Source organism: Suricata suricatta, chromosome 17 (genome assembly GCF_006229205.1).
Source record: "Suricata suricatta isolate VVHF042 chromosome 17, meerkat_22Aug2017_6uvM2_HiC, whole genome shotgun sequence".
NCBI lineage: Eukaryota > Metazoa > Chordata > Mammalia > Carnivora > Herpestidae > Suricata > Suricata suricatta.
Genome location: NC_043716.1, coordinates 45,463,772 through 45,488,361, shown reverse-complemented (window position 1 = coordinate 45,488,361; position 24,590 = coordinate 45,463,772). Strand labels below are relative to the sequence as shown.

At 41.5% G+C, this 24,590-nt stretch overlaps 1 protein-coding gene across 9 annotated transcripts in view; it reads right to left on the bottom strand.

The window, feature by feature from the left end:
• Positions 1-24,590, bottom strand: part of HELZ (helicase with zinc finger) — a 146,991-nt gene that overhangs the window by 98,403 nt on the left and 23,998 nt on the right. For all 9 annotated transcript variants that reach the window (XM_029929006.1, XM_029929009.1, XM_029929004.1 and 6 more), the window contains 9 exons: positions 23,677-23,904; positions 21,454-21,490; positions 12,554-12,678; positions 10,933-10,989; positions 6,102-6,153; positions 4,646-4,721; positions 2,305-2,503; positions 1,754-1,861; positions 444-741 (listed from right to left, as the gene is read on the bottom strand). In XM_029929006.1, the coding sequence (XP_029784866.1) occupies positions 444-741; positions 1,754-1,861; positions 2,305-2,503; positions 4,646-4,721; positions 6,102-6,153; positions 10,933-10,989; positions 12,554-12,678; positions 21,454-21,490; positions 23,677-23,886 (1,162 nt within the window). In that variant the 5' untranslated portion in view covers positions 23,887-23,904. The remainder of the gene's footprint in view (positions 1-443; positions 742-1,753; positions 1,862-2,304; positions 2,504-4,645; positions 4,722-6,101; positions 6,154-10,932; positions 10,990-12,553; positions 12,679-21,453; positions 21,491-23,676; positions 23,905-24,590) is intronic.

The following is a 24,590-nucleotide window of genomic DNA, read 5'->3' as shown; positions in this document are numbered from 1 at the left end:
TGCTGACAGCTCAGAGCCTGGAGCCTGCTTCAGATTCTGTGTCTCCCTCTCTCTCTGACCCTCCCCTCCCCTGTTCGTGCTGTCTCTGTCTCTCAAAAATAAATTAAAAAACAATAAAATTTAAAAAAAATTTAACTCTAAAAAAAATAAAAATAAAAATAAATAAAAACTGAGCTAGGAGACCACAGGACACCTGACCGTCTACTCCAACAAGCTTGGGGAAGCTCAAAGCAACTTTGCCTGACGGCCCATAAAGAGAACAGGGCAGAATATGAACCACTCAAATCTCATTACACAGTAAATGAGTCCATCCCAACTGAGTTGGGATTTTGTTTTGCCTCATCATTCCCTCTCTATCCACAAAATATTCAGGGGTTGATACATATCTTTTAACGTTGCCACTCTAGTGCCTTTTAATACGTCGCATCGGGGCTAAATATTACCTTCTGTAGAAGCTGCATCAATCATTACTCTCTGCATGAGTACTGGTTCCAATCCGAAGTCGAAAACTATGGTTTGGCGAAAAGTTCCAAAGATTTCTGTGTTAAATGCTATCGCGACTTTATACACGCAATGATCTAACCCATTCTGGGCCATCTTTCCTCCGATCCACTCCTGACAGTTCTCCGGGACCTCCTGGGACACCTGGGTGGTTCGATCTCCAGCAGACACCGCAGCGATGCTAAAATGAGGACGGTGCGCATCGTAGAGCAACGCGACCCGGCCCAGCATTCTTGCAGGCTGCAAGTAAGGGAAAGGAACTCGCTGAGTACAAGGGGCCGAAAAGCCCAATGGTCACTGGGTTCTTCAGTGGAAAAATTCCCATTTGGGATTTGTACTTTCCCATGTTTCTAAGAGACTATATTAAAAATACAAACTGTGCTCACAAGCCATTTAAAACAACATCAGAATAGTTTAAAAAAAAATCAGTCGTTAAAATTATATATTTATGATGTCAATGGAACCTCAACAAAGTTGAAATTTTTAAAAACGACAGTTATCCTACATCTCTGGCCACCCTGCTCTTTCCACGACACGCTCCTCTTTCTTTGTGGTGAAAGCTCCCGCCCTCTATGACCACCGACCTCCAACTTTCCATACCTTTGACCTAAGAACGCTTTGCCTAGCTCCAAGTAGGAAGCCTTCACAGAAGGACAATGGACTGGGTTCAGGCCGAAGCTGAACGTCCCCAGATTTTCTGTCCCAAGAAATGCCACGAAAAAGTACACAAAACTTTCCCACTGCACATAGTCACAGAAAAGTCTGACTTTGCTGTTTTCTAAAACTTTGAGTATTATATTCAAGATGGGATGCATTGAAGAAAAGGTCTCGTATTAAAAATCCATTATTACAGAATCCGTGATTCCATCAAATCAAGTATAAAAACAAGGTGTTACTGGTTAAATATCTTAGAACTGCCAGATTCAACAATTCAATTTTTAAATAGTGAATTATGAGCCGTGAACCGCATCCTATGTTCCAACTTTGGAAGACAATGTATCAAGGACCTCTGGATTGAATGAATAAATTAGCAAACATCTAAATATCTACAAAGACTTTTATCTCAAAATCTAAAAAAATTATACCTTTAATGAACAAAATACAGAAATACACTTTAGCACAATACAGAATCTTCTTCTGATGTACTTAAGGTTAAAACATTTTCAATGCTCCAACAGAGCTTTAAAGGTCAAGGAAAGCATTAAGAAAACTGAAAAACATTTGTATTCTTCAATTAACCCAAAATTCATACCTTACAGGTAAGAGCAAAGGTCCACATCTGGTGAGACTTTTTGGTGTTGACAGTAACCGACAGGTCAGGGCTGTGCTCTACCTCGACCCCTTCTATACATTCGCTGAGCTGAAAACAGAGAGCAAGGGTGTCACGTTCTTAGCCCTAAAAGCACAAACAAAACTTCTGGCATGGTCAATAAATATCAACGGTAAGGACGCAGATGCAACGGTTTACACAGCAGAACATTTTAGATATTAATTTTATAAGACCAAAATATAATAAAGCGTAGGCCAGTCATAAAAAAAGCAATGACAACAAAAGGGCAGTCAACACTCGCTGGATGAAGGTTACTAAAACACTTGCAAATCTCCAAACAAATGACGTCGTTCTGCTCTTTATTTTAGCAAAAGGGTCTAATTCTGCTACAAAAACACTTTATCAAGAATCAAGTTCTTCACATATAGAGGATAAGGAAATAAACCGAAATATAGCATAAAATAAAGTCAAGGCTCAAACAAGGTCATTGTTTAAAACAAATAAAACAAAACGATGCAGTTTCTTTTCCTCACCACTTTCTCAGGAGATAATGAATTCATCCACTTTTCTATCAAGGTCTCCATGTAACTGCCTGAGAGCTGTTTATTCTCATTTTGCTGTTTCAATTTTATCAGCCGTGAAGCGTATCTTTTCTGCCATTCCGCCAGCTCTTCCTGGGAGTGTGCCGAAGTACACTGGGCCCCGTACCTACAGAGTCCTTGCTCTAAAAATCTAAGTAGAATAGGAAAGACTGTTTTATCAGATACTTTGGGGGACCATTTCAAAGACAAACTTCCAGCATTTGCCCTTTGACTCTTCAATAACAAACACAAAACTTCATCTCCTGAAAGGCCACATTCATCACACTGACTTGCACAGAGGAGGCAGGGAGAAGAGGTTTCAAGAACATTTACAACAGTTAATCACTACAGCAACTCCCAGACCCAGGGGCCCCCGTTTTGGAATAAGGGGGTGCTAATGCAGAACAGAACCCATCCTAACCACCCCGCACCCACAGAACCAACACTGAAAAGGCCGTTTTCTTAATGAAGATACGACTCTATTCAGACAATTCTTCTTAGAGCAGAATTTTCCTAAAGCAACACTGACATCAAGTGGACCAGTGCATCAAACACAGGTGCGCCCTGCTCCCCAAATGACAGGACCTAAAGAAAACTCTCCACATACTAGGAATTTTATTCTGGAAGAAAATGTTAAGGTATCATTAAATTATAATCTTAAGGGTTCTACTCCTTACCTTCAAATGTAATGCCTTTTACTCTTTTCTACTATTAACCTACATTTCATTGAAAATACTGGACACTATTCATTTGCTTGAAGTTTTAAATAAGAATAAAAGTTTTATGTTAGAATCACAATTAATTCAATAGTCAGATTAAACTCTTCAATGGTAAATTCATAAATGTTCATTTTAAAGGACAGAGAGGTAATAGTTTCCCAGTGTTTACAACTCAGAAAATTCAACTGACAATTCGGTGGTCAAAACAGATAAAAATGCAAAACTTTGATTATGAGTATTTTTTTTAAGTTTTAAATATCATGCAAAACTATGGGCCTAGCCTATTTTTAAACAATTGAAACATCAAAAAATCAAAAAAAGATCTTCTGAGGGAAAAAGTGAAAATTAAACTATAAATAGCAAAATAGAGATGAGGTGTTATATTATGGATAATTTTTCAACTGAAAAAATACAGACAGTAAGAAATACAAAACGAACCACAGCACAATGTAAATTATCAAACGGTTCACCCTATTTGAAAAGATGACTACTCTCAAAGCTTTTCTTGATGATATACAAAATTCTTTTTTTTTTAAGTTTCTTTTTTATTTTATTTCTTTTAACATATGTAATTATTTTCCATCATTTACATCACAGTAGTTACAAAATTCTTGAACTTAAATTATACTATTAAGTTTTTATACTTTGAAAGACACATTTAAAATCATGCATTTGTTCCTCTTAAGTAGGTCTTAATAAACCAAATATTTCTTTGTCTCTCTACTACTTTTAAAGTATTTCTTTAACTATATTAAGGGCTGACATTCTTATCTGGCCTATAAATTTTCTCCCATTTCCTCTGCAGAGGACTGTGTTCTTCCTCTTCTACAACAGGATGCCACCAGGTTTTTTAATTTACCACTAAATTTATTTCTACTATAAAATCATATCTGATACTTTATTCAATCATCAAAACTACATACCAGTTTTCTTCATTACCAAAAACAGTCTATAGGAATGAGACTTTATTTCTAAAATATCACTAGTTAATAGTTCTTACAAAAAGAACCTTTCAAAATGTGACTTCGCTAATTCTTTCCAGCTTAATAACGATTTTTAAAGGTTAGCCCTTCAAATAGAAACCACTCGTAAATTATACAGAAGGAAAGCACAAAGATAATAGATTTTCCTTTTTTAGAAAAGTTATTAAATTAATTTAACATTTCTTCAGCTATCTTATGCTCTACTTCAGTTTATTTAATTTCAATTTCAATCACCAAAAGTTAGGTAAATTTCACATAAATAAGAGACCAGAATTAAATTCAGTCCTAATCATTCAACTGCTTTTATAAAAGACTTCTACACAAAGGCTTAACAATCCCCATTTAGATCACTGTTGTTTGTAATTAATAGAAGGCTCACTGATCTCATTTTGACTTTTATTATTTAATGATAATGACTATTATGGCTTCTGTCTCCAGTTGAAAATAAACCATTTTACTCAATCATCATACTTCTTCCTTCACATATTATCTTCTTTAAATTGGAATTACTACTTTTCAGAAAGTGAAGGAAAATTATCTATCCTTTTGAATAAAGACATGGCATTGGTTTAAAAAAAAAATTCACGTTACCTTTTACACAAAGTATATTCCTCGCTGCTTGTGATCCCCCTAGGTGGTGGGCGGAAATGCCAACCATTACAAGATCCTAGAGAGTAATCAGGATATAGTCTTATCATTTGAGGCTTGCTAAGAATTCTGATATTTTAATGTGTAAGAAATACTATAAACCCTCCACACACATCATCCTAGATGATGTAAAAAGGACATGACATACTTGCCTCTACCAATCAAATGAGTTAAATTCAATTAACCATATGAAACTTAGAAATTACTGAAGTAGTTACCCAACAGCTAAATCAAGTCGATGGCCCTGACTCTGTCCTAGCCACTGGTGGGCGTGTTTCCAATGCAGTCTCTTCCCTAACAACTGACAGGGGAAACGTTGGCAGGCTTGTCATTTCTTAAGTATGAGCTGTGTCTCTATGAGGAATTATTTCAGGAATGAGAAAATTAGTGCACCCTGGAAGGAAATTTTGTAGAACAAATTTAATACCGCATATTGAGTAAAAAGTCATGCGTTATCACCCACGTTCTTTAGGGCTTGTCTGACATGTGTAATTTATATAAAGTAAGCCTTTTTACAAGTGAAATCAAGTTCAAAATGTTGAATTCTGAGGTAGGAGCTAAAAAAATAACATTTGTTTACTTCTGAATACAATGAGCTTTGATTCGTTTAGGTAAAAAATTCCAAATAAACCAAGGAAATAAGGCTTAAGAGAGAAAAGGCTAGAGCAATAGAGGTTGAGCAGCAACTAATTTTTAAGGACCTTACAGCCATTTTCTATTCCCTCACAAATCACTGTGCCCACACCCCCACAGGGGGGAAGAAGATACTCAGCCAGGCTGAGTTTAAAGCCGCGCTTCCCCCCTTTCCAGCTGTGTGACTGGGAAAATCACGGAGCTGTACCAAACACCAGTCTCATCACCGTTCGGGAAGATGGGGGAGCCAATACATGTCTCTGTGAAAGCCACTAAGGACGAGTACCCACAAGCACTCAGGGAATGTTGATCCCCTTCCCCTTTTGTCTGGCAAGAGAAGAGGAGGTCATGGATTTTTAACTGTGGCAGGAACAACTCAACTTACCGACCGGGACTTCCAAAAAGAAAGAACTGGACCAGCCTGGGCCGGGGCCAGAGAGAGAATGCACGCTTCCCTCTACAGCCCAGAACGCAGCGGCTGGCGATGCTAACAATGAGGTTTACATCTAGAGCTACGCGGAGGCAAGAAAATGACACCTCCTGCCTCCATTACTCCATTCTCCTACAAAAAGGGGCCATTAAACAACTGCTTCATCCACACCTACTTCTTAGCATTAAAGTTTTATATTCTCTCCTCCTATTCTCTCCTCCACTTACATGTACCATAACTCCGTAAATGTCCTCCCAATAATCAAAAAAAAAAAAAAAAAAAAAAAAGCAATGCCTGGAATCACAGCTACCGGAACAAACAGAATTCGGTACTTACCCCCTTCCAAGTCTTCCACATGATATCCAGAGAGGACGTTACTAGTTGCTGTCTGAAATTTTTCAAATGAAAATGTTCTTATAATGAGAAATAACCAATTGAGTTGTATTAAACGTGGACATTTTCAACATTTTTTAAAAGGCTGAGTTTGGGGCGCCTGGGTGGCTCAGTCAGTAAGCATCCGACTTCAGCTCAGGTCATGATCTCACGGTCCGTGAGTTCAAGCCCCGCTTCGGGCTCTGTGCTGACAGCCTGGAGCCTGCTTCAAATTCTGTGTCTCCCTCTCTGTCTCTGTCCCCTCCCCTACTCATGCTCTTCGGTCTCTCTCTCTCTCAAAAATAAATAAAACATTTAAAAAAATGTAAAGGCTGAGATTGAATACTTAGAAGTTTTAATAAATGTTAGTTAACAATATCCTTTGCCTCCATCTCTGCTCTATATTAAACTATGTTTACAGAAAAGTACTTATGTGGCCCTCATTAAGGAAACAGATAGAGATTCCCTATATAAAAATTACCTGTTAGCAAAAGAAAAAAGTCTATGTCCCCAGTCCTGAACCCCAAAGACTAGCTCCTCCACCCCATTTGTTCATTTCGCTCTCCTCTTGCTAACACCAGGAGAAAGACCAGCTAGCGAGGTGCCTTTTCTCCTGCCCAGAGTGCAGTGCCACCAAGCTGGGGCCTGAGGCATGTCCTGCCAAGTCCCCATCCCTCTGGGATGAGCCCTTCTCCCATGGGGGAGCTGAGGACCCAACACTCTGATGTCCTGGTTTTCGTGACCCCCCTTGGCGCACAGAACTCCACAATCTGCTCCTCTGGCTCTAATTTTACTCTGAACTCTACACCCGCCATTTCAGCTGAGTGCCAGCCACAGCACATTTTCTTCTTTTTCTTAACTACTCGACAGCATACTATGTACTGGATCGTTCTGTCAACCACGTACTGGTCCACTGCCAACAGCCTACGAGCGCCTTCCCGCATCCCCACCCCTCACAGAGGACTGGGAGCATAATGGGCACCCAGTAAGCGCTGGACAGAGGTGATGGGTGGATGCACAGATGCTCATCCAAGCACTTTAAACAAATATGTCCAAAACCAAACGCAACATCTTTATCCCAAATCTCGTCCTCCTTCAGTTGCTCCTCATCTCAAGTTACTGGATTCACGCCTGCAAAGAGAACAAGGCTGAAATTCTGAAAGCTTTCTTGAACTGTCTCCTGTCTCACTGAGTGTTCTCCAAATATTGCCCAAATGGGTCTGAAATGACCCTCTTAAGGAGTCTCACTCTCTCTACTCCCACTGCCACTGTCCTGGTTAGGGCCCTCATCTGCCCCTGGGCCAAATGACCACCAACCTTCCCGTGTGCACCAAGTCACCTCTGTCTGGGTCTTTACCTAGCACCCCCCGCCGTTAACCTGAGCCCCCATATTCCTGCCTCCCCCCCCAAGACTGCTCCTCTCTTGGTGCTCCTGCCTGCATTTCCGCTCCGGCGCTTCCAGACCACAGGCAGCCTGCCCTGCGGGCACATCAGCCATGCGCATCTCAGACTGGCCCCAACAGATGGTTTCCCAGGGCTCTCTCAGTTTTCCAAAACCCAGAGACCTTGGACAGCACAGGTGCTCAATAAATGTTGAGCTGAATCAGAGGAAATGGTATCCCAAGATGAATTTGGAATGTTTTGTACTGTAGAAAGTATGTCTAAATGCTAATTAGATACAACTGAAACAATAATGTCACTTTAACTTATAGGTCATTAATTAAATTGGACGTTTTAGGTAGGACTGGAACTAAGTCACTATAATACTGTTTCTACAGGAAGGTAGAAACTTGATTCTCAAAAGTTTTTAAAGACAACCCATTCTTTCTGTAAAATGAGGTCTGAATATCAGAATACATAAGCTAAATTGGAAGTAATTGTTCACATTACAAGGATTCTATGCTGACAAAGAAGATACATTAAAAGCTCTCTTTAAATTCTACAATCCAGGTCTAAGGGCCATAACCCCACACTAGCTTTTGAAATATGATTTTCAGCTACCTCAAATTTATAAATATAAAACCTAAAAATTCACTTCAATCCTATGTTTAAAGTATCTCCTCTAAAATATTTATCAAAATAAAATTTACCAGATATGCAAGGGGAAAAAATGGGAATGTGTTAGTCCTATAATAAAGCTGAAAGCATTTCTACGTGTTAGAAAGGGAAAAACACATGGTGCGTTTCACGAGTCAGCATCTGCAGCGATGCACAAATGAGCGGGCGCGCCTGTGCCCACCCTCCAGCCTGCAGGCTGGCGGGGGCTGGCAAACAGCACGTGGGCATGAAAAGACTTGGTAAAGACAAGAAGCTTGACCTGGGCTGCGTCTATGGCCACCCTAGCTTTTAGGATCCAATGCGTTTGTGTTTGGGTTGGGTGTTTTACTTTTTTTTCCTTTTATTATTTTAGAGGGAAAGAGAGAGCATGTGAGCAGGAGAGAGAAGCAAAGATGGGGTGGGGGGGAGAGAGAGAGAGAGAGAGAGACAGAGAGAGAGAGAGAGACAGAGACAGAGACAGAGAGACAGAGAGAATCCCAAACAGGCTCCACCCTCTGCACAGAGCCCATCGTGGGGCTCAATCTCGCAACCCTGGGAACACGACCTGAGCTGAAATCAAGAGCTGGACACTCAACAGCCTGAGCCACCGAGGTGCCCCAGGTTTGGGGGGTTTTTTTGGGTTTTTTTGTTTTTTGTGAACACCTTTGCATTTGCCCAGACATCGAGGCAGAAGGCCAATATCAATTAGCTTATGATCTTCAGTTTGTGTGGACACCTTAAAGCAGTCAAAGTTCATATTGCTACAACTTCTATCAATTCACAACCAACCCTACTGATTTTTGACATTTAAACCTTACTAGATATAATCCTCTGGTTTCTGAGATCATATAAATCTTTCACCCTTTAAAATCTTACTAGATACGTGTTTTTGTTTCCATCAATTAGTCAGTCTTGAGCTCCATGTCTTTGTTCTCATCCACTAGCACTTCAAGTCAAATACCAGCTAAGCCCAATCTTGAAATAACAAATTGTTTCTATTTTTAAATATGTCATACGCAATCTTAAATAACAGTACCTTTGTTAGCTTCTCCTAGATGGATTTTTTTTAAATAATATCAGTTCATAAGCCAAAAAGAATACTTTACATAGGAAAGTTGATTATAAACAAAACTTAGGTCGCTTCTTCTAAAAGTACAGTTACTAAACAAGACTCCAGTGACATTTGTCGCCTTACATGTGACAGGATTATAAGTATTAAAAATAAAAATTCATATATTTTATAAATACAAAACATATCCATCTCTGTGCGTCAATATCAGGTGTAAAGCTCGTGATTCAATTAAGGCGATAAAAAAGAAGAAAGCCAAAGCTCTTAATAAAATGAAAGGTCATCTTATTTTACATTCTCATGGTAAAAGTTGGAAACATTTAAACCGGAGTCCCTTTAATTCTTACAAATTAGGAAGACTGCATATACATAAGAAAGGAAATGGCTTTTAAGTTAATTAGAGCTTACAGATTCTCAGTTAATTCACAATAAGACAAAGAAAATAACATTTTCTTTAAAGCCTATCTAATTGTAGCAAAACAAACAGTATCTTTATCCAGCTTGGGCAATTCATGACAACGGTCTTTGCTTATTAGTTTGTTGGTATGTGAGATATGTTACAGCTTTGGAACAGGAACGTAATCTACAAGAGGTCAAGGTTTCCACCTGCACTTCTGCTCCTCGCTCCATCTCAGTCTCGGTGACCCTGGCCCCTTCTCAAGCCTCAGCTCCTGGCTCAGCTGTCTCGCCCTCTCACCACCAATCCAGTTGTTTTTCCCATCACAGAAGGCTTATTTTTTTTCCCTCTACCACTTTCCTCAATGTGAATTATACCTATCTATAGCTGCTTAATTTATTTGGTCTCTGTCTCCTCCCCTAGACTTTTTAACTTCCCGACCGCAGGGGTCTTGGTCAGTGCTGTACCCCTAGCACCAAGGCATAGGACCTCACCCACAGTGCGTGCCAATTGTTTAAATAAATAAGCCAATCAATCCCTTTACATGGGTTCCGTGGCTTGCATGGCTTCACACGGTTTGTGAGTTCGAGCCCAGCCTCGGGCTCGCTGCTGTCAGCACAGAGCCGGCTTTGGATCTTCTGTCCCCTTCTCTCTCTGACCACCCCATTTGTTTTTAAATAAACATTTAAAAAATAATGAAAAACAAAATGAGACATCTAAATAAAAATACTTCTGTATGCCTATATGAGGAATAGAAATCTGAGACTTATAAAGCTAGGGGCCCAACAGGCAGCCCTGCATCCCCTGGCCTTCCATGGGCCCTTCGAGCGCTTCGCCAGAGCAGACTTTTGTTCACCACTTACACTGATACACATGATTTCCATCTCCTAAACTCCATTCCGTAAAAACAGTCTTTAAATCACAGACTTCTTTAGTTGCTTCGAGAAAAAAAAAAAGCCTTGAGAGGTGCCTGGGTGGCTCAGTCGGTTAAGCGTCCAACTCTTGGCACGTATTTAAACGATAAAATTTCCCAGCCATCTTCCCATTTGTTGGCCAGAGACCACTAACAAGAACGAGGAACTGGAGGCGTGAGGTGCAGAGGACACATGAGAAGGAGCAGGGTTCCCGGGATGAGACCAAGCGGGGCTGCAGAAGGCGGCCACGGGCATCCACTACCCTCCCTGGAGCCTCATCCTTGGCTGATGCCCCAGGATTTTCCAGTGCTAATACACAACACTTGCTAGCCAGACTGAGCTAAACTCTTTTCAAAGAGATCCACTTAATAGTCTTACCTCGGTTTCGGTGAGAAGTGTTTTTAGTCTTGTCAAATCTTTTGTTACCATCCCATTCTGAAAAGGGTGAATGAAAGAGGCAAAACCTGGTTAGTATATTAGTTCTTTGCTGCGGGGGCATAACTCAATTCCTCCGCTGCTTCTAGGGTTGATCTGTAAAAACACAACTCTATGCTCACCTCCCAACCCCACTGCCTCTAGTTATAATAACGAAGTTAACCATCTGTAAGGAAGGCTAAAACAGTTAACAGGACAAAATATACAGTGTGGCCTAAAACCCTGTATTCACCTTATATAAGAGTTTAACATCAATTTAATAAACTATTCACAATGGGTATCACCGGAAAGCAAGATTCCATGAGCAAGAAGAAAAATAAACGTAAACTTTTTTGGAGCTTTTTCCCATCTAAAGCTAATGGACTTGTATTTGCAAAATGGTGAACTCAATCAGTTACCCATGACTCAGAATCACATAAAATGATCCCAGCACTTTAAAAATAGTCCATTAATAAACCAGTTGAAGAAAACAGGCAAAAATATTCACTCTTCTGAAGTTCAAATTTCACTTGGATATAAAAGCAAGTACTTCTTCCTAGTTTTAAATTTAAAAACCCACAAGTAAAACTGTGTAATGTACTTAACTTATACAGAAAACTTCCTTAAGGATAGAATTACCTAAGACGAACATAAGGGAAGGGAAGTAAAAAAATACATAAAAACAGGGAGGGGGACAAAATGTAAGAGACTCTTAAATGTAGAGAATAAGCAGAGGGTGCTGGAGGGGTGCTGAGTGGGTCAGGGGCATTAAGGAAACGACCTCTGAAATCACTGGGGCACTAAACTGTTGCACTAACTTGGATGTAAATTTTTAAAATAATAAATAAATAAATAAATAATAAAATAAAACGTTGGATGTAGAAATCATTTAAAAATTTTAAAAATCTTTGGAGCATCTGGGTTGTTCTGTCAGTTAAGTCTCCAACTTCGGCTCAGGTCATGATCTCATGGTTCATGAGTTTGAACCCTGTATCAGGTTCTGTGCTGACAACTCAAGAGCCTAGAGCCTGCCTAGGCTCTCTATCTCAAAAATAAATATGCATCTTTAAAAATAAAAAAAATCAATCGCTTCTCGGCCATTTGGCTAAGATCATGTGTAAAAATTTTAAAATCTTGGGGCGCCTGGGTGGCTCAGTCGGTTAAGCGGCCAACTTCACCTCAGGTCACGATCTTGCAGTTCGAGCCCCATATAGGGCTCTGTGCTGACAGCCTCCTTCAGATTCTGTGTCTCCTTCTCTCTCTGCCCCTCCCCTGTTCATGCTCTCTCTGTCTCTCAAAAAATAAACACTTAAAAACTAATAAAAACAAAAAAATCTTTTAAAAAAATCATTTAGTAATCTTATACTTTCAAAGTTTTAAAAAGTACCTGTAATTCTTATATACAATATCACAAACTACTACAATACGATGAGTAAGCATCAGTTTGTTGAACAGAAACTTGGATTTCTGATAGAAAGAAGAAAGAGGAAAAGCACAAACTGAACTGCTTTTTCCCACCACATGCCTAAGGAGTTAAATGAATGTAACCGTTCAGGACATTCCGAATCAGAGCTCATCAACGTACCAGGGACTCGCCCGTCAGCGACTTGGCAAGAATGCTGGATACGGGCTGGAGCTTGCCCTTCAGCTGCATGCAGCAAAGCACAGCCTGGAAGGCACCATCCCCCTTGGCCAGGCCTTCCCCCAGCACTGTCGGGAAGAAACAGCCAGCATTAACCATAACATCTGATGTCCATGTTTTCTCGATAACGTCAGCACACTATCACAAGACGACTTCCCTCTGCTAAAAGAACGACTCCAAGGGGCGCCTGGGTGGCTCAGTCAGTTAGCGTCTGACTCTTGGTTTCAGCTCAGGTCATGATCTTGTGGTTCGTAGGTTTGCGCCCTTCATTGGGCTTTGTGCTGAGAGCACAGAGCCTGCTTAAAATTCACTCTCTCCTTTTCTCTCTACCCCTTCCCTGCTCTCTCTCTTCCAAAATAAATAAAAACTGGGGGGGAAAAAAAGTCCTTCAAGTACTAGAGGAGAGCAGTGATGTCTCTGTTCTATCCAATCAGGCACAAAGATAAGACCAGAGGGACATGGGGGGCTCAGTCAGTTAGGCTTCCAACTCGATTCTGGCTCAAGTCATGATCTCACAGTTCATGGGATAGAGGCGCACGTTAGGTTCTGAGCTGACAGTGCAGAGCATGCTTGGGATATTCTCTCTCTCTCTCTCTCTCTCTCTCTCTCTCTCTCTTTCTGCCCCTCCTCTGCTCATTTGCTCTATCTAAAAATAAATAAATAAATATTTGGGAGGAAGGAAAAGAGAGAGAGAAAGAAAGGAAGGAAGGGAGGGAGGGAGGGCGGAGAAGAAAGGAAGGGAGAAAAAGAAAGAAAAGGAAGGAAGGAAGGAAGGAAAGAACATAGGACAATCCACATGTCTAACTCACTCCAGCCTACAGCCAGTAGGATCACACCAAAACCACAGGAAAAATTAACTTTGAAGCTCTCTCTCCATTGAAAAATATGGTTCAACCTATGATTCCTGGGTAAATGAGGGCTATTAAACGGCAGAAACCTCCTCTGAACATAATTTCCACATTGTCAACAGTGACATGAGACCCAGTGCACTTAAAATGCATAAGAATAGAAACTGCAAATCTCAACATGTGGTATTCCTGAGCAGTTAAGAATTAGCCTTTAACAAAACCAGCAAGATTAACTAAGAACTCAAATGTCAAACGGCCATAGAAAATACTAATCAAATTGCTCGCAAGTGTTCACACATTTAATACAATCACAAGAGCACATACGTGTAACAATACAGAACATACTCGTTTTTACGCCATGTCATCTGAGAAGATTTCTCACAGCAACTGTAATGGCTCAACTAGTAAAACAATCTGTGTCTTTCTCTTCACTGCTAAGTCCAAGACTCTATTTTTAGTTTGTACACACTTTAGCTTCCTTTGCAAGAAAATCATTTGCTGAAATAAAAATATTTTGGAAGCTGCATTTTTTTCCAATTATTTCCAAGGAAATGTTTAAGTATCAGTATAATGCACTATGTATTTAAGGTCTATAGGGTCTGTTCATAACGGATTTATTCAGGTTGTATTGAACATATCCTTTCGTTACATTGCTCAATTCTTCCATTACACAAATAACATTTTAACAACACTCATAAAATTCTACAGAAAAATTCTCCATAGGTTCATCACTCAACTAAACAGACTGTGCTCATTTATTCATGTTCTCTTCCAATATTTACCAACATTTACATGATGTTTACATGATTGTAACTGATACAAATATAACTGTTTGTATTCTGCGTTATTTCCCCTTCACACATTCAACATCTTCCATGTTCTGAGGGCTTACATTTATAATACTAATGTCTATACAGTGCTCCATCAAGTAGATAGGTCAATGTATTTAACTACTTCCTGGCCTCAGAACAATTCCAATTTTTCACTATTGAAATTAACACGCTGTATATTTCATGAAAGCAGATGACTAAATTGAAAGTTGCAGTCTCTCTGTATTTCAGGTTTCACTCAATTACTTTTAGTGCAGGCCGATCTGTTGTCTCATTCCATCCACGTTACAGGTCTACTCAAGGATCCCTGGATAATTCCAGTAAGTGATCAACTCCAACAGAGTGTTGTTAAGAATGTCCTGAACATCTTATATAATTCCCAGGTAAGCCCACATCTCCCTCAGCTCTTACTATTCCTGAACTATTCAAATAGGACCATTGGTTGGGAGGGAAGCAAACCACAAGAGACTCTTAAATATCGAGAGCAAACTGAGGCTGGATGGGGGAATGGGAAACAGGGAAAATGGGTGATGGGCATTGAGGAGGGCACTTCTTGGGATGAGCACTGGGTGTTGTACGTAAGCCAATTTGACAATAAATTATATTAAAAAAAAAAAATAGGACCATTGGCAAGGTACTTTAGCTCTCCGGCCCTCAGTGTGGTCATCTGTAAAACAGAAACATGTATAAGTTTGTTGTAAGGTTCAAATAATACACTGCAAATAAAATGATCTGAAGAAAAAATAAAAGTCCAACTAAGGGCTGGACTATTCACCTTCACTAACGTATTTCCTCCCCTGTAAAATGGAGGTGACAGGAGCTATCTAGTAAGATTGTGTTAATTATGTCAAGTGGGAGACTAGCACAGTCTCCTCATAAGAGTCCCGTAGATGTCACCTTCCCCTTCTAAAAATTATAAAGCAGTACTGAGAACTGCTAAGGAAATATCCTAGTTCCTTTTCAGTAATTGCATATTAAGAAACTAATTGTCAAAAGCTAAAAAATGTTTCAGGGAAATGAAAATATATCTAAAAATGTTTCAACCTCAGGTGATTATGTCTTGTTTAAAGAGTATTAAGTCATATATTTTCAAAGACTTTTATAGATAGTTTTATAAAAGGTATCTGCTGAATTTTACTGTGAAAAAACTCTTGCATTACACTGATGTTTAAAAGCCTCAAGATCTGTCAAAATCATGTTTTCTTTTTTTCCTTCTCTCCCTTTTTTTAGACAAGAGTCAATACTGATGTACTTTTTTCCAACTATTGCCCTAAACTGTAATTCAGTTTGTCTTGTGGGATCCCACATGAAGAACTGTCGTAAAAAAACAATCAACAATTACAGATAAACAGCTCTACTGCTTTTGTATCATATAATAAAATTAAATTGCACTGCCCACCTGGTCCCTGATTATCTGTAATATCTTGAAAAGGCTTGAAGGAAAACAAAATATAACCCCATGCGTTATTACACTTGCCTTAGCTATAATAACTGAACTTGCCAAAAGGAAGGACATTAAGAATGTAATCTAGGGGCACCTGGGTGGCTCAGTTGGTTGAGTTTCTAACAGCTCAGGTCATAGTCTCACAGTTCGTGAGTTCAAGCCCCCACTCCCACCCCATCGGAGTCATTGATGTCACCCACTTCAGATCCTCTGCCCCAACTCTCTCTCCCTGCCCCTCCCCCACTCACGCTTTCTCTCTCAAAAAGACAAAAACATTAAAAAATTTTTTTAATAAAATTCTTTTTTTTAAACATGATCTAATCTTGAGCAATTGTAAAAATGTTACAATGCCTTGCAGAAAAATTCTCTTCCTACCAACTATCTGCAAGAGTTTACTGTAAGCACACAACTGTTCCCAAACTGAACTGCCCCTTCCTGTGTGCTGAGATACCAAGGTGGAAGCCTGAACGCCTTACCTCTGCTACTTTGTTCTGTCTTCAGCTTCTGTAACATGTATTCCTTGAAATGTTTTAGACCAGAAACTGAGTAATATTGAAGGAATATTCATTCACTTGTTTCAACAAAATAGCCTCTCTTGGGGCCTGATAGCCTCTGACTATCAAAATAGGAGACAATCTACAATTAAAATGTAATTCCCCTCCCTTAAATTACATGCAATAAGAAAGGTGATTTAAAATAAGCCTAAGTACAGTAAATGGTGAGTATGATTCTGTATTTTTTAAGTCACATCACAATACTAGGTTATTTGTCTCATCAAGTCCTTAGGTATTTCTAAAATCTTTGTTTGGCGAGATCCATTGAGTGTCTGACTTTGGCTCATGTCATGATCTCACGGTTTGTGAGTTCAAGTCCATTGGCGAGGTCAAGCCCCATACTGTCAGCACAGAGCCCACTTTGGATCCTGTGTCTCCCTCTCTACCCCTCCCATGCTTTCACTCTCTCAAAAATAAACATTAATTAAATCTCTTCTTCAAAAGCTAGGCCTAATCAAGGTATTTTTCCAAAATTTTCAATGTATAACAAAGGAGGCAAGGATTTACAGTAGGGAAAACGGAGTCTCTTCAATAAATGGTACTGGGAAAACTGGATGGCTATTTGCAAAAGGATGAAACAGGACCACTTTCTCAGACCATACACAAAAACAAACTGAAAATGGACTAAATACCTAAAAGTAAGAAGTAAAAACACATAGGTAGTAGTTCTTGGACATTGGCCTTAGCAACATTTTTCTAGATGTGTCTCCTCAGGCAAGGGAATCAAAAGCAAAACATAAACTATTGGGACTACAGCAAAATAAAAAGCTTCTGCACAGCAAAGGAAACCATCGACAAAAACAGAAGGCAGGGCACCTGGGTGGCTCAGTCAGTTAAGGACCCGACTCCTGATTGCAGCTCAGGTCATGATCTCCGAGTTCGTGAGATCGAGCCCCAAGTCAGCCTCTGTGCTGACAGCACGAAGCCAGCTTGGGATTTTTCTCTCCCTCTCTGTCCCTCCCCCGGATGGATGTGCTCGTGCTCTCCTTCAAAATAAATAAATAAACTTAAAAAATTTTTTATGATTCTAATTTAGTTCCTGGCTTGGAAAATATCAGTCATAAAAAGCATTTTGGGGACAACCAAGTAAATTTGATTAGAGAGTGGGTTTTCAGTGAAATTAGGGAATTACTGTCAATTTTTTTAAGTTTGTTTATTTTGAGAGAGACAGAGACAGCATGGGGGGTGGGGGGAGACCGAGAATCCGAGGCAGGCTCTGCACTGCCGGCACAGAGCCCAAAGCCGGGCTCAACCTCACAAAACCACGGAGAATTGCTGCCCATTTTATTTGTTAATAATAATAATACTGTGGTTGTGCGCTTCTGGCCTTATTTTTAAATACATGATGTCTATCATTATTTTTAAATAGTTCAGAAAAAAGTTAATATGGTCAAATGTTACACTTAGGTTCTGAGAATATGAATGTTTATTAAACTCTTCTATTTTCCTATATATCTTAATTTCTTCATAATACAAAACAACCTTCAATGCTTTTTAATTCTATAACAGAACGCCTGCCCGATTTCTTAACCCTGTCTGAGAAGGTGAAATCTGAAGGTCAGAAGCTAAACGAAACAGGGGGGAGTTAGGATGGGGCATGTTGAGAGCTGCAAGGAATGCAATCTGACAGGCACACAGAGAGGGAACAGATGTCCGAACAACACAGCTCAGTCGCTTAGGTGTCTGACTCTGGACTTCAGCTCAGGTCCAGATCTCCCAGTTTGTGGGATCGAGCCCCGTGCTGGACTCCACACTGTCTGCTTGGGATCCTCTCCCCCCCCCCACCCCGCCCTTCCTCTGCTCGTGCCCTCTCAAAATAAATAAACTTAAGAAAAAGTGTAATATAGGGGCGTCTCGGTGGCTCAGTTGGTTAAGCTGCCAACTTCAGCTCAGGTCATGATCTCGTGGTTTGTGGGTTCGAGCCCCATGTTGGGCACTGTGCTGACAGCTCAGAGCCTGGAGCTTGCTTCGGATTGTGTCTCCCTCGCTATCTTCCCTCCCCTACTTGTGCTCTCTCTCTCTCAAAAATACATAAACATTTTTAAAAATTCTTTTTAAAAAGAAAGGAAAAGTACAGTATATGAAAGGCAAACACAAGATTGAGGCCAGTAGGACACGAACTCTCCCACAGCTCCCTGGCGTTACAAAGCAGTAGGATAATTAACAGGCTGGGACTCCGGACTTGCTCTTTATTACTCACTCGCTGCCTAACATGGTATTTACACACTGCCGCCAAAAGTTGAACAAGAAAAAAAATTCATCTAGTGGCAGAACTCCACAGCTAGCAATACATACATATAAACCTGGCTAATGTTCCTGAATGTCTATTTCAAGTGAGCATCGTTATAGATACACTGCTCTGGCATTTCAGCAAGCATTTTCCATGTGTTTCCGCATCACACAGATGGTAACAAGGAACGCATAGAATTTCATTAAAAGAACTCCTCCATTACTGGAAGCTAACGGATTTTTCACTTTTATGCACAGCACTGCAATAAACACCGCTCCACATCCAATTTCTTCTTTCTCGTGTATTATTTACTTGGGACAGCATCCCAGAAATGAGATTAGTGGGGTCGAAGGGCATAAACATATTACCAAGTTGCATGCCCCTTCACATTCCACCAACACAAGAGTATAGTTATTTCATTACGACTTCGTCCTAGATGCTGGATAAACTTTTCTCCCCAACATCACAGAGACAGAACTGGTATACAAAACTGCATATAACTAATGTACATCATCTGGTGAATTTGTACACATGTACACACTCATGTCCCTATCACCACAATGCAGGTAACAAACATATTCGTCACCTCCAAAGGAGTCCTGGTTAAACATTTATTTTAGAAATTCAGAAGCTGTAAAGTAGTATCTTAACTTTAAAAATGCTAAATGAAGGGGCATCTGGGTGGCTCAGTCGCTTGAACGTCCAGCTTCAGCTCAGGTCATGATCTCATGATTTGTTGAGTTCAAGCCCCATGTCGGGCTCTGTGCTGTCAGCTCAGAGCCTGGAGCCTGCTTCAGATTTTGTGTCTCCCTCTCTCTCTGACCCTCCCCTGCTCAGGCTGACTCTCTCTCTCTAAAAAAATAAACACTAAATAAAAGAAATGCTAAATAAAACAACAGAAAAATGCAACGTTTTCCGTGTGCTCCTTCACTAACAGCGCTTACTCTCACTGTCCTGTGACTTCTCACAAACCATTTAACCTTCTGGGACTTTGTGCGCCTCTAAAATGAGAAGACTGTATTCCACCTCACTAATCCTCAAGGGAGTGAAAATTAAAGAAAGGGTATCCATTTCTCACACATGAGACTGGCAAAACATCAAGACTGGCAGGTTCCCATGTTGGTGAGGTTACAGGGCACGGCCACACACATATGCTGCTGGTGGCTGTGTGCATCTGAAACTACTGTAAATATTCTACTTTAACCCAGACTTCCAACTTTTAAGACTATCCTACAGAAACAAGCAACACTAAGAAAGAACATGTTTTTATTACAGGATGGATCAGAATGACAAAGGAGAACACAAGAACCATGTGAATGCCTACCAATATGAAAATGTTTGAGAAAGTATGAAGCATTTATAGCATGGAATATTAAGAAGTAATTGGAACCCGTGAAACTTAAAAAGATATCCATGATAGACACCCAGGTGGCTCAGTCAGTCCAGCGTCCGACTCTTGATCTTGGCTGAGGTCATGGTCTCATGGTTCAGGAGTTCAAGCCCCAGATTAGGCTCTGTGTTGACAGTGCATAGCCTGTTGGGGAATCTCTCTCTTCTCTCTCTCTGCCCCGCCCCCACCTGGTCTGTCTCTCTCAAAATAAATAAATAAACTTTTAAAAAGTAGAACTAAAAAAAGAGATCTATGATCTTTTGGTACATAATTTTTTTTTTAATTTTTAAAGGAAACCGCCCTATCTACAAATTATAAGCATTTGTGTTTATGGAGAAAGGTACCATAGATACAGCAAAAGTAATAATGATTTCTTCAGGTAGGATAAAAAGGGGAAATGATTCCCTTCCTCATATATATAGTATATATATAATAGTAAGTATTATTTGACTTACTATTTGGCTTGCTGGTAATTTTATTTTTGTTGTTGTGGGTAATTTTAAATGTCCAGAGACAGTAAAGACTCTGTTACGGGAGGTTCACATTCTTCAATGAATGGTTAAATTATGTCCAATGTGCCACAGGGGGGTGTCAGATAGTTTTTAAGGTTTACAAGAAAAGCAGTTAATACTTTTAAAAGTTTTGATACAAAGGAGTAATAAAAAAAATTAACTTCTGTTTAACACTGGCAGCCCCCTCCCCCAAATTCTGGATAAAGGAAGCACTATATTCTTCAAGTTCCGCTGTGCAGAACTTCCCACCGCACACCGCACCCCTTCTCCCACTCACTCCTAGATTCATGCCAGTGACCTGGCAGCACTCACGAAGAAAAAGGATTCCTATGCTGTGAGCGCCCAAAGAGCAAAAATCTTTTTAATTAATTTCTCGCCCAAAGAAAACAGAAAAAGGCACTGAAGAGCATGCTAGTTGGTCTCTCTTCTCTAAGGGAAATCTACTGAAGGGAAAAAAACATTTTAGGACAGACAGACAAGCCTTTCAGTTTATCCAAGCTTAACATCTCAATCCATGTGTGTTACGGGTCTTAAAATTCAGCTCCTACAGACTAAAAATACTCACACACAAACTCTAAGAGGACACCATTAACATTCCCACTCACAACGAGGAGCAATGTTCAACAGCACATCGGTCATAACAGGAAAGTCGTCGTCCACATCAGTTACTAGGAACTGCAGTGAGGAGGGGGTTTTCGGGGCACCTGCGTGGCTCAGTGGGTTAAGCGTCCAACATCGGCTCAGGTCATGATCTCAAGGTTCATGGGTTCAAGCCCCGCATCGGGCTCTGTGCTAACAGCTAGCTCAGAGCCTGGAGTCTGCTTCAGATTCTGTGTCTCCCTCTCTCTCCACCCCTGCCCCACTCATGCTCTGTCTCTTTGTCTCAAAAATAAACAATTAAAAAAAAGGAAAGGAGGGGGTTCTCAAACGTTATAATCTCTCTTGAAATTAGCACAGAAAAGCTCAAATCTTAAACATGGTTCAATGTAAATAACTCAAATTTTCAAAGCAGAAAAGTCCAGTTCTTAAACATACCATGCCTACAATCTTCATCAGCTTGCCCATAGTTTTTCTGCAAAATAAAAGATACAAGGTAAAATTAAGTAGTTCAAGGGCAGCTTAAAACAAATTTTATCAAAAACAATAAATAAATAAAACCTCAGCTTTGCTTCAAAGTTTCAATATTAACGTTTCGAATTTCATATTCACAGAGCACAACGAGCTCTTTCCCCGGCCCTCACTCACGCCCCCCCCCCCTTCTCTCGCTCCACTTCGCAGAGCCTCCTCCCTCGTGATCGCCCTGAGAAGAGACACTCCAAGGCCTGTCACCCCACGTGTGCCCTTCGCCTGTTCCGGGCCAGCCCTCCAGGTCCTCTCCTGAAGCCCGCTGTACCCCCGTGGGGCCCGCTCCGTGCCCGCCGGGTCACGGACTTGTCTGCACCGAATCAGTCCTCTAAACGCATGCTGCGACTTCCCCATCTTTACAAAAAAGCCTTCTCGTGACTTCACTTCTCTCACCAGCTGCCACTGCCACTTGTCTGTGCCTCCTTCGTACAGAACTCCTCAGGAGCCGTCTACACTCATGTACTTCAACTCCTTCCCGTGACTCTCTCGAACTCTCTGCAGTCGGAGGTGCGCCGGCACCCCACAGGGGCTGCTCCCGTGCAGCTCTCCGCGACCTCCACTGCACCCAGCTGGACCGCGCTCTACGCTTCCTTGTTTCCGTCCAGACGCACGGTCACATCTCCGTCACCTCTCCATTCTCACTCCACTCCGGGCAGTTGGCACTGCTGACCCCTCCCTCACTTGGCTCCTCCTTCTTTACTATGCTAGTCCCCCCGCCTTCGGTTTCCTTTACATCAAGGGTGCTCTTCAGGCTGCTTTGCTGGTTCCTCTTCTTCTCCCCCACCTCTTTGAACTGTGGTGCCTAAGACCAAGTCCTCGGTCCTCTCCTCTTCTCTGGGGACACTCTTCCCCTTGCTGAGCTGACCCAGGCTCAAGGCTTTATATACCATCCATAGGCAACCAACCCCTAAGGCAGTATCTCTGACCCAGACCTCTCGCCCAAACTCCGCAGCTGCCTGACTCCTTACTCAACATCCCCAGCTGGGTACCTAACTGACATCTCCAACTCCTCATGTCCAAAACTGAACTCCCGCCTGGCCCCACGAGACCTGTGCGCCACCTACAGCCCTGTCATCTCAGTTGAGGAAACTCCACTTTCCAGCTGCTCAGACAAAACAACACTGAAGTGGGGAATCTGTGACCACGCTCTCTCGCTCTTGCTCACTCCCTGCACTCCATTTATTAGGAAAGCGTACCAGGTCGACCTTCAACTTAGAACCAGAATCAGAGCACTCCTCAGCCTCTCCACTGCCGCCATTTTGCCTGAGGCACTATCATCTCTGGCCTGGATCAGTCCAACAGCCTGCGACCCAGTCCCCCTGCCTCACTTACCCCTCCACAGCCTACCCTCAGGACAAAAGCCAAAGAACTGCTGCCAAATCAGATCATGCCATTCCTCTGCTCAAAACCTAACAAGAGCTCCCCATCTTCAGTAGAAGAAAACCAGGTCCTTAGAGGGACCTGGAGGGCCCCACAGGATTTAGCCCCGCCGCCCACGCCCCCTCACAGACTTCTCCCCAGCACACTGGCCTGCTAGCTATTTCTCAAATGCGCCAGGCAGGCTATGCTTCCGAGTCTTTGCACTGACCGTTTCCTCTGCCTGTTGCACTCTTCCTCCAGGTGTTGACGTGGCAACCTCCCTCCCTCACCTCCCTCGTGTCACCTGACCAGTGAAGCCCACGTTGACCCCTCAATTTCAAATTGCAACCCCAACCCTAACCCTATGTCCCCGTATCTCCCTGGCTCTGACTTTTTGTTCATGCAGACCGCTACCTTCAAATTCTCAACAGGTTCTACTTCTATATGATATCTATTGTCTCTTGTCTGTGCCCCTAACTAGAAAAACTACCAGGAAGATCATTTTCTTTCTCACCAGCGTCTACCAGTACCTAGACCTGGGTCCCATACATAGTATACGCTCAATAAATATTTGCTGAATGAGTGGATAGCCCAAAATGCTATACATTAATACAACTTTAAAGGCTTAAAAACAGTTGCTGCTGTCAAACACGCTCAGCAATCACCAGCCACGTCAGCCCAGACTTAGGTGATTGTGGCCAACAATCCTCCCAACTCAATGCACAAATCCGTTTTTCGTGGCTCAGCACCAGCGTATCAACAGTGTTTACTCACCAGTTGCAAAAACGAGGCGATTCTGTAAAGAAGACTCTCAATTTTGATGCTTTCTATCTCCAGTGGACATGGCCCCGTGAAGTCGGCCATGGAGTACTGGCCAAGAGAAAGGAGGGCCTCCGTGCAGTGCTTGAGGGTCATTTCATAGTCCTGCCTCTTCAGTGATTCACACGCTTGTTCACATGACTTCTCAGCTCTTCTGTCTTCCATGACTCAGGGACAAAAATCCTAAAAACGGAAAGAAAGGACAGGTCAGAGAAGGTTTCAGAATCTCCCGAGCTTTCAATTCCAGTCTCATTCCTACCTCAGCTGGTTTAATTATCTCTCGGAAAAGTTACATCCAACCAGCCTTCTGGTCAAGGTCACAGCGCAGCAGTGGCTACTGATGCTACAAAATCCGCACTCCCCCTCTCTATTTTATGAAGTCTTTACTAAAATCCAAGCAAAATGTCAACCGTAAGTCGATATCACACAAACAACTCACCAAATGTATAAATGAGACAAATTTACAAATGAAACATGACTTTGAATGCTGCAAAGTGCCACAATCCAGGAAGCTGCCTTTTTTTTTCTTTTTAAACCAGAAAGTACAGAAACGTTTCATTTCCAACCTCCCCATCTTAGTATTATAATTCTGTGACTGGGATCGCAGAGACTCGAGATCTGTGCCATGCAGGATTTTTCACACCAATATAAACAACTGGCTGAAATGCGAGTCTGAAGTGCCTGTTAATTCACGTCGGCAAACATTTCCGAGGCCAGGTCCTGGGCTGGCAGCGCCGAAGTCAGAGATGCAGCACAGCGCCGCTGCTCCCAGGACACTCCCATCCCAGCAAGAGCAGCAATTACAAGACTTATTCTGCCGAAAGGCATGAGCTGGCCTCCGGGGAAGCGGGAGGGCGGCAGGTGGGGAT